Genomic DNA, 9650 nt, shown 5'->3' with positions numbered 1-9650 from the left:
CCCCCCCCCCCCCCGCGATAAGAAGTGGGGAAGGCGGAAAAGAAATTCAACTGTAAATGTTAGATTCAATCAGAAAGGACTTTAACTTTTAATCGTCGCCTCACAAACAATAACAACACGTTTCCGGTGCAGGGGTGGATGTTGATAGTTTGTCTTATAGACAATTAGTTGGCGGGGGAGGGGGAATGTGACTAATGAAGTTGAAATCTTTCCAGGGTTAATAAAAATAGAAATCGAATCTCGTAATATGAAAAGGTCACAGTGCAAGTGGCATTAGCTAAAGGTGATTAACGTTTCGTGTAAAAAACTCTGGGTATTTTTAGTACGCGAATTGCCCAGTGTCTTTGAAACACTTCTGCGGATCACGACGGATGTGCAATGAAACATGTTGATAGTATTCGAGGAAATTGCTGCTTCATAATGATCCAATGCGTGTAGTCATTGGCTCAAAGGGACGCATAGCCAACGTCGCAAATGTCAGAAGAACGCGGGCGATAAATAAATAGCCGGCACGGGAGGCTGCAGGTTAGAAATCCTGGATCCCAGCCGGACTTCTCAAAGGTGGACAGAGAGAGAGAGAGAGGCACGAAGTCAGTGCAGTGCATCGACTGACTGCTCGCCGCGTTATCCTTCCCAGGGGAGGGGAAATCCGCACACAAACTGCAAGGATCACGACTTCTTCTACTCTACTCCTCCCGAATAGCCAGGTAACTTGACAAAGCGTGTTCATCAATGATATCTGTTCCTACGGATCGCTTTAATAGAATAATTCATGTTGGGTGTATACATCAGACCAATCTTACAGGCTTGACTATTTATGCTGCCTGACCCGCTGAGTTACTCCAGCACTTTGTGTCTTTTGTTTTGTAAACCAGCACCTGCAGTTGCTTGTATCTGGCTAGGTAATATCAGTTCCTGTAATAAATTGATTTAAAAGAATGTCAATGTACCAAAGATAGACGCAAAATGAAGAAGTCTGAAGAAGGGTCTCGACCCGAAACGTCGCTCATTTATTCCTTCTATCCAGAGGTGATGCCTGCCTGTCCCGCATTTTGTACCTACCTTCGGTTTAAACAAGCATCTGCAGTTCCTTCCTACAATAAGTACCACTCGGCTACTCGCGGCTGTGAATCTATTCTTACTAGACTTCGGCGACTCTAAGTAGAGAAGTTATATTAGTAAACAAAACATAGACGCAAAGTGCTGGAGTAACTCAACTGGTCAGGCAACATCTCTGGAGAAAAAGGAATAGGTGACATTTCGGGTCGGGATCTTTTTTTCTCCAGAGATGCTGCCCCATCCGCTGAGTTCCCCCAGCACTTTGTGTCTACCTTTGGTATAAACCAGCATCTGTAGTTCCTTATTTCTACATTTAAGCAAACACATTTTCAAGAGGTAGTTAGATTTAGCTCTTAGGGCTAAAAGGGGAGGGGGGGGGGGGGGGGGGGGGAGGATAGCAGGAACGGGGTACTGATTTTGGATGATCAACCGTGATCATATTGAATGGCGGTGCTGGCTCGAAGGACCGAATGGCCCACTCCTGCACCTATTTTCTATGTTTAAAATGTTTTGAATGATATTTGTCTGTAATCCCCAAGATTTGGTCCGGCGCTACCTCTGAAAATAAAATGTGGTGAAAATGTGTTCATGTTAGACATTTGTTGACATCAGATTCAAAATCGGGAATCACTGCGGCAACTTTCATCAGGTATCTGAAATGTATCAGAGGTAGACAAAAATGCTGGAGAAACTCAGCGGGCGAGGCAGCATCTATGGGGCGAAGGAATAGGCGACGTTTGGGGTCGAGACCCGGAAGGGTCTCGACCCGAAACGTCGCCTATTCCTTCGCTCCATAGATGCTGCCTCGCCCTGAGTTTCTCCAGCATTTTTGTCTACCTTCGATTTCTCTCCATCATCTGCAGTTCTTTCTGAAATGTATCAGAAATATATTTGACCTGCGCTTCCCCCTTTCTAACTTTCTCTTGCTTCATGAATTTGACCGCATTAGTTTTGTTTCTAAAATTTGTCTCTAAAATTTTAATCTTAGCACTGAAATTTGGTGTGCCTCGCAAAGCATATACTAGCTATACCGCCCGGCAATGTATTTGTTCTGCATTCTTTGTCCCTTTTGCTAAGTGCTACGCCTTTTGTGCAAGGCAGATGCATCGTAGAAAAATGTAATCCCTGTACTTGAAATCTCTTCATTTAAATGGTTATCCACGTGAATATCATTCTGGGTTCTGATGATAAACACTTCAAAAACTCGTTGACAAGCTTGTAATATTTATAGAGTTGGAACAAAGAACTATAGATGCAGATTAATACAGAAGATAAACACAGAACGCTGGAGTAACTCAACGGGACAGGCAGCATCTCTGGAGAGAAGGACCGGTTCAGCAAGAAATGTTAACTCCAGCATTGTGTGTCTATCTTCGATGGAAACCAGCATCTGCAGTTCTTTTCTACTGATTAATACATAGAAACATAGAAAATAGGTGCAGGAGGAGGTCATTCGGCCCTTCGAGCCAGCACCGCCATTCATTGCGATCATGGCTGATCGGCCCCAATCAATAACCGGCGCCTGCCTTCTCCCCATATCCCTTGATTCCACTAGCCCCTAGAGATCCATCCAACTCAAATACAGAAAATGTTCTGGACTAACTCAGCTGGTCAGGCAGCATCTCTGGAGAACATGGATAGATGTCGTTTTGGGTCGGAACCCTTCTTCAGACCCTCTTTTGCAATTTGATGACCCTAAACTCTTAATGCGTGGAGTTCTTTCTCAATAAAATATTGTAAAGTGGCCGAGTCTTGAAGACTAAAACAAAATGAGTATGAGATAAATGATAGGCGAGAGAAAATATCACAACGGTTCTTAATACACGTGAACACAGGGACTCGGCAAAGCACCATCGGGGAAACTTGAAAGAAATGTAATCTTTATCAGTTTCACGTTTCCTGCTGGTTCCCCCCCCAGTTCCTCAAAGGTTTGTCTGCGAATTCGCTAATTTTATACATCTTGCATTTGAAGCCGCGGAGGTTGTGTTTTTTTTTCCTCTCATCACACTCTTCTTCTCACACCAGGGGTTGAAGATGGAGTGGGGTATCTTTGTCCTGGCGTTGTCGCTTAGCTCACTGTACACCGTCCACGCAGACTGCGCCAACTGGTGTTCGGCGTGTAATTCGGTGCTGGACAACTCGGTCAAGTCACTGGTAAGATAACTCTACCCGAAACCACATATAACTCTACCCGATGTTCGCTTGATAGGGGGAACAGACCATTACACGGCGTTACTGCAATCCAAACTGTAGTCTAACTGCACAAACCGACTGGAAGTGGAAACAGATCTCAATATAAATACAAGTTTTTAAAGTTGGTTTTAGTTAAGAGACACAACAATGGAAATAGGCCTTTAAGAAGAAACTGCAGATGCTGGAAAATCGAAGGTACACAAAAAAGCTGGAGAAACTCAGCGGGTGCAGCAGCATCTATGGAGCGAAGGAAATAGGCGACGTTTCGGGCCGAAACCATAGAAGCGTTGAACCCCGAAACGGGGTTGAAACCCTAGAACCCCGAAACGTTGCCTATTTCCTTCGCTCCATAGATGCTGCTGCACCCGCTGAGTTTCTCCAGCTTTTTTGTGTACCAATGGAAATAGGCCCTTCGGCCCACAGAGTCCGCGCCAACCATCGATCACACTAGTTCCACGTTGTCCCACTTTCTCATCATTCCCGACACACTAGGGACAATCTTACAGGGGGTCAATTAACCTGTAACCCCCGCGCGTCTTTGGGGTGCGGGAGGAAACTGGGGCACACGAAGGAAACTCACGCGGACACAGGGAGTACATGCAAACTCCACACAGACAGCGCCCGAGGTCAGGGTCGAACCCGGGTCTCTGGCGCTGCGAGGCCGCCGCCCCACGTAAGAGTAAATCAAACTCCTTTGATTTTGATTTACTCAAATCAAAACCATGGAAGTTTCATGGAATCTTCACTCAAAAGTTTAACTAGATTAACTTGCCAAATATACTTCAAACCAACCCGTTGCTTCTTGTGCCCTGTTGTGTAATGTCATGCAAAGAGGGAGAACGTCTTATCTGCAACTCTTACCTTATCTGGAAAGTAAACACAAATATCAAACGTCTAATAGTGAATATAGAGTATTCTAATAAGAGCATGTGTTCATAAGACAGTGAAGCAGCCCTTAGAGTCTAGTCCGCCATGGCTGATCTATTCCCCTCTCAACCTCATTCTCCTGCCTCCTCCCCCCCCCCCCCCCACCCCCCGTGTTAACCCTTGTATGCACTCGGATCAATAAATAACCATCTGCTCTGCAAAGTGATCACATCCAAAACTATCTAATAATACATTTATTTATTTTATGGGCGCCTTTCAAGAGTCTCAAGGACACCTTACAAAAATTGAGCATGTATAGGAAAAACATGTAAGGGGAATGAAATAAATAGTAGAGACATGACTAGTACACAAAGTAAAGACAGAATTCAATACAAAACACAGCATGAGGCAATTAATGCACAGATGAAAAGGGACGGGGACGTGGGGCTAAGGATAGGCAGAGGTGAAGAGATGGGTCTTGAGGCGGGACTGGAAGATGGGGAGGGACACGGAATTGCGGATCAGTTGGGGGAGGGAGTTCCAGAGCCTGGGAGCTGCCCTGGAGAAGGCTCTGTCCCCAAAACTGCGGAGGTTGGACTTGTGGATGGAGAGGAGACCGGCTGATGTGGATCTGAGGGACCGTGAGGGTTGGTAGGGGGAGAGGAGGTCAATGAGATATGTGGGGGCCAGATGGTGGAGGGCTTTGTAGGTGAGGACCAGGATTTTGTAGGTGATCCGGTGGGAGACGGGAAGCCAGTGAAGTTTTTTGAGGACTGGAGTGATGTGATGCCAGGATTTGGTGTGGGTGATGAGTCGGGCGGCTGCGTTCTGGACCAGTTGGAGTCGGTTGATGTAGGTGGAGCTGATGCCAGGGAGAAGTGAGTTGCAATAGTCCAGTCGGGAGGAGATGAAGGCATGGATGAGTCTTTCAGCAGCAGGCGGTGTGAGAGAGGGTCTGAGTTTGGCGATGTTGCGGAGATGAAAGAAGGAGGTTTTAATGACATGGCGGATGTGAGGCTCAAGGGAGAGGGTGGAATCAAAGATCACGCCAAGGTTGCGGGCCTGGGGAGATGGGGAGACAGTGGTGCCGTCGATGGTGAGAGTGGGGTTATTGATTTTGCTAAGTGTGGCTTTGGAGCCTATGAGGAGAAATTCTGTCTTATCGCTGTTGAGTTTGAGGAAATTATGTTGCATCCAGGTTTTTATTGCTGACAAACAGGAGTTGATATGGGAGAGGGGGGGGGGGTTGTGGGGGGATTTGGTGCCAAGGTAAATCTGGGTGTCATCAGCGTAACAGTGGAAGTCCAGATTGAAGTGGCGGAGTATCTGACCAAGGGGGAGGATGTAGATGATGAAGAGGAGGGGGCCGAGTACGGAGCCTTGGGGAACGCCTTGAGTGACTGCGGCTGTAGCAGAGGTGTGGTTGTGGAGAGAGATGAAGTGGGATCTGTTGGAAAGGTAGGAACGGAGCCAGCTGAGTGCAGAGCCTTCAATGCCGAGGTCCTTGAGTCTGGTGAGCAGGATGTTATGGTTCACTGTATCGAAGGCTGCGCTCAGGTCGAGGAGGATGAGGATGTTGAGGGAACCAGTGTCAGCAGAGGTGAGGAGGTCGTTGAGGACTTTGAGGAGAGCAGTTTCTGTGCTATGGAGGGGGCGAAAGCCAGATTGGAGGGGTTCAAGTAGGTTATACGCAAGGAGGTGGGAATGAAGTTGTGACGCAACGATACGCTCCAGGGTTTTTGAAAGGAAGGGGAGGTTTGAGATTGGGCGGTAGTTAATGAGAGAGGAGGGATCAAGACCAGGTTTCTTTAAGATTGGTGTAACGGCAGCAGTTTTGAAAGCGGAGTGGACAATTCCTTGGGACAATGAGGAGTTGAAGAGATTAGTGAGGTAGGGGCAGAGTACAGGGGAGGCAGGACTTCAACAGGGGAGTGGGGAGAGGGTCGAGGGAGCAGGTGGTGGGTTTGGAAGAGCTGATGAGTTTGGAGATTTCAATAGGGGTGACCAGGTCAAACTGGGAGAGGAAGCAGTGTGGAGGAGGGGTAAGGAGGTCAGTGGAGATGTTGAAAGGAGGGGCCGTGGTAGGTGGTGGAGTAGATGCTGAGGAGTCGGGTACAGGGGATAAAGATTGATAGATGGTGCTGATTTTATCAGCGAAAAAGTGGAGGAATGAGTTGCAGAGATCCGGAGTAGAGGTAGGGAGAGTGTTGGCTCGAGGCTTGAGGAGGTTGCCCACTGTGGAGAAGAGGGTTCTGTGGTTTAGGCAGGGATCGGTGAATATGGAGGAGAGGTAGGCAGATTTTGCAGCAATGAGGGCATCTTTGTAGTCAGTGAGGTGGAGTTTGTAAGCTTCAAGGTGGACTGTGAGAGATGATTTCTTTATTAGTCGTTCGAGTTGGCGACCAGTCTGTTTCAGTTTACGAAGTGCAGGTGTGTACCAGGGTGAGGATGTGTTGAAAGTTACGGTTCTTGTTTTGAGGGGGGCCAGAGTGTTGAGGGAGGTAGACAAGGTGGAGTTGAGATGGTTTGTGAGATCATCAGGTGAGATGGGGGTTGAGTCCAGTGGGAGAGTGGTGGAGAGCAGGTCAGAGAGATGGAGGGGATCAATGGATTTTAGATTCCGGAAGGTGATTTCTCGGAGGAAGCGGGGGCGAGGTGTCGGAGAAGGGATGGTGCCAGGGTAGCAATCCTTTTCACCGGCTGTGACAATGCAGATTTTGGTCTACGTTTGTGATGGATTAGCTATCCATTACTTGTGAGCACAAGAAGCCAATGGCACTAAAATGCAAATGCAGTGTGTCATGCACACCTGTAGTTTCCTAGTAGGAGTTACAGAACAGAAGAAAGAGAAACAAACCAGGAACTAGTGGGGGAGTTTGTATGCAGAATGCTGATGAAACAAGACTGACCACAAGATGCAGCAGTGAATTGTAATGTGGAAACAAATAAATGCAGATGCTGGTTAATGCACAAAAAGACCCAAAGCGCTGGAGTAACTCAGTGGGTGAGGCAGCATCCCTGGAGAACATGGATAGGTGATGTTTTGGGTCAAGACGTCACCTATGCATGAGCATGGATATATAACCCTTATCCATGTTGCAGGGAGGAACTGCAGATGCTGGTTTAAACCGAAGATAAACACAAAATGCTGGAGTAACTCAGCAGGACAGGCAACATCTCTGGATGGAAGGAATAGATGATGTTTCGGGTTGAGGCAAAGGGTTGCACTGAATCAAAAGGGTCTCGACCCGAAACATCAACCATTCCTTCTATTCAAAGATGCAGCCTGTCCCGCTGAGTTACTCCAGCATTTTGTGTAACCTTTATCCATGTTTCCTGACTTGTGCAAGAAGGAACTGCAGATGCTGGTTCAAAACAATGATAGACACATAAAAAGGTCTTGACCCGAAACACCGCCCATTCCTTCTCACCAGAGATGCTGCCTGTCCCGCTGAGTTACTCCAGCTTTTTGTGTCTATCTTCATCTTCCTGGTCTGTTGAGTTACTCCAGCACTTTGTGTGCTACTGAATTGTAAATGTGGTCATTATAGATGAACACCAAACATTTTTGGAGTGGGATCTGTAGCAGGTTATGTGCTGAATGCAAGTTCAATTCAACACTAAACAAAATCTGTCATTTGACTGCTGTCTTTCAGACGTGCACTTTAGAGTGTGAAGGGGTGGTGCTGACCGTTGGCGAATGGGAGAGATGTGACAAGGCACTTTGGTTGTACAACTCTGACCCTTTGGGCTTTGTAGACAACGTTCTTGGTGCCCCGGTCCCTGATGAAGATGAAGCTAAAGCTAAAAGTGTCGAGTCATTCGCTGGAAACCAGCACCACGGTCCTGCAAAACGTTATGGAGGATTTATGAAAAAAGTTTACAAGACCAGAGTGAATGGCCGAGAAAATGGATACGGCAAGGGCCAAGATCTTAAATACGGAGGCTTTCTGCAGAAGTTTGGTGAGAGGGATGCGTCTGATTTAGAGAGGAGCTTCCAGGAGCTTGCGACTGCGACGGAGAATGCGCTGGCAGAAAATGAGGAGGATGGTCCTCCGGCCGTAGAACTGAAGCGCTACGGAGGATTCATGAAGGGATTTGGCTACAAAAGAAGCGCCGAGCTGACGGACGAGGACTATCCAAACGTGGAGCTGCAGAAAAGATACGGAGGCTTCATGAGAAGAATTGGCAGACCGAGATATAAATGGGATAACCAAAAACGATACGGCGGCTTCCTGAGACGCAATTTTCGGGTCTCGGTGAGGTCAGATGATGGCAAATCTAATGATTACACTGAAGAAGCTTCAGACTTATAAAACAGCCAAAGGCATTTGAGTCTTGATGTGAAAAATGTAGACTGCCAAGATACATGCAGTATTTAAACTCTATGTAATGCTTGAACGCACAGATATTTTTGCTATTATGCTTACATTGGGCTGGCTAAAAAGCAAATTGATTGTTTTCTGTGGTTTATGTGAATCTAATAAAAACGGTCTCTGGACCGCACAGCAACTCATTTCTGTTTGCCTCCTGTTATGGCGCGTGTCTCGATGTTAAAGTTGATCTTTCATGTGTGTGGTTTAATAAAATAAGGAATTTCTACGGCTAAAATGCAAAACAAATCTGGCATGCTCAATTTCTTTTCTGTGCTGTTATTTAAGATGGATAGTAAACCCTGAGCTAGGGTTCCATGTTTTTTTAACCTAAATAGCAATAATCTACTCGCAATGGTGATATCACTATATTTAGTTTCCTTTCATAGCCTAGAATTATCTATTCTAAACAACCCAATGAACTGTGCCGAGTTAGGCAGCATTTAAAGTTAGATAGTGTTGACATTTTTTTGCACTAAGGTAAAAACATGGAGAAAAATGTACTTAGTAATGTTAATCTGTATTTTTGCATTGTCGTGCATAGAATTAAAAAATAACATCGTGATCTTTTTATAGCAAGGCTAGCAACAGATCTTAAAATAAAGAACTAAAAACACTCAGCAAGTCAGGCAGCACCTGTGGGAGGAGAAACTCATACGTTTATAAGTTATAGGAGCAGTATTAGGCCATTCGGCCCATCAAGTCTACTCCGCCAATCAATCGTGGCTGATCTATCTTTCCCTCTCAACCCAATTCTCCTGCCTTCTCCCAATAACCCCTGACACACTTAGTAATCAAAAATCTGTCAATCTCTGCCTTGAAAATATCCATTGACTTGGTCTCCACAGCTGTCTGCGGCAATGAATTCCTCAGATTCACAAACTGAGTTAGTTCTTTGTCAGACTGACTTCCAGCGTCTTCAGTTGTCATTCGTGTAATTAATTTTCCTAAAGATATTGTGCCTTTAAAATGAACAAGATTGTTCTCATCCAATGGAATTGTCTGCATTTGAAAAACTGCCCTTGGAATTTTAGTTATGTATCAGCTTTGGTAGCAGCTTTCCCAAGAATTAATTAATTAGGTATCCTACTTTCAGAAACATTTCTGACATCTGTAAAGTACAAGTTTTGACGTTACAAGCATCTCTTTTGTAGTTTA

General features: G+C 45.9%; 1 protein-coding gene across 1 annotated transcript; it reads left to right on the top strand.

Annotated features, from left to right (window-relative positions):
* The first annotated feature begins 549 nt into the window (after positions 1 to 549).
* Positions 550 to 8719, top strand: LOC116986084 (proenkephalin-A-B-like). The gene is made up of 3 exons (XM_033041265.1): positions 550 to 707; positions 3085 to 3213; positions 7776 to 8719. The coding sequence occupies exons 2-3, from the start codon at positions 3094 to 3096 to the stop codon at positions 8433 to 8435; spliced, it is 780 nt and encodes a 259-aa protein (XP_032897156.1). The 5' UTR covers positions 550 to 707; positions 3085 to 3093; the 3' UTR covers positions 8436 to 8719.
* The last annotated feature ends 931 nt before the right edge of the window (positions 8720 to 9650 follow it).

The sequence above is a fragment of the Amblyraja radiata genome, chromosome 23, assembly GCF_010909765.2.
Source record: "Amblyraja radiata isolate CabotCenter1 chromosome 23, sAmbRad1.1.pri, whole genome shotgun sequence".
NCBI lineage: Eukaryota > Metazoa > Chordata > Chondrichthyes > Rajiformes > Rajidae > Amblyraja > Amblyraja radiata.
The sequence above is the reverse complement of the archived record's forward strand: the minus strand, read 5'-3'. Positions and strand labels throughout refer to the sequence as shown.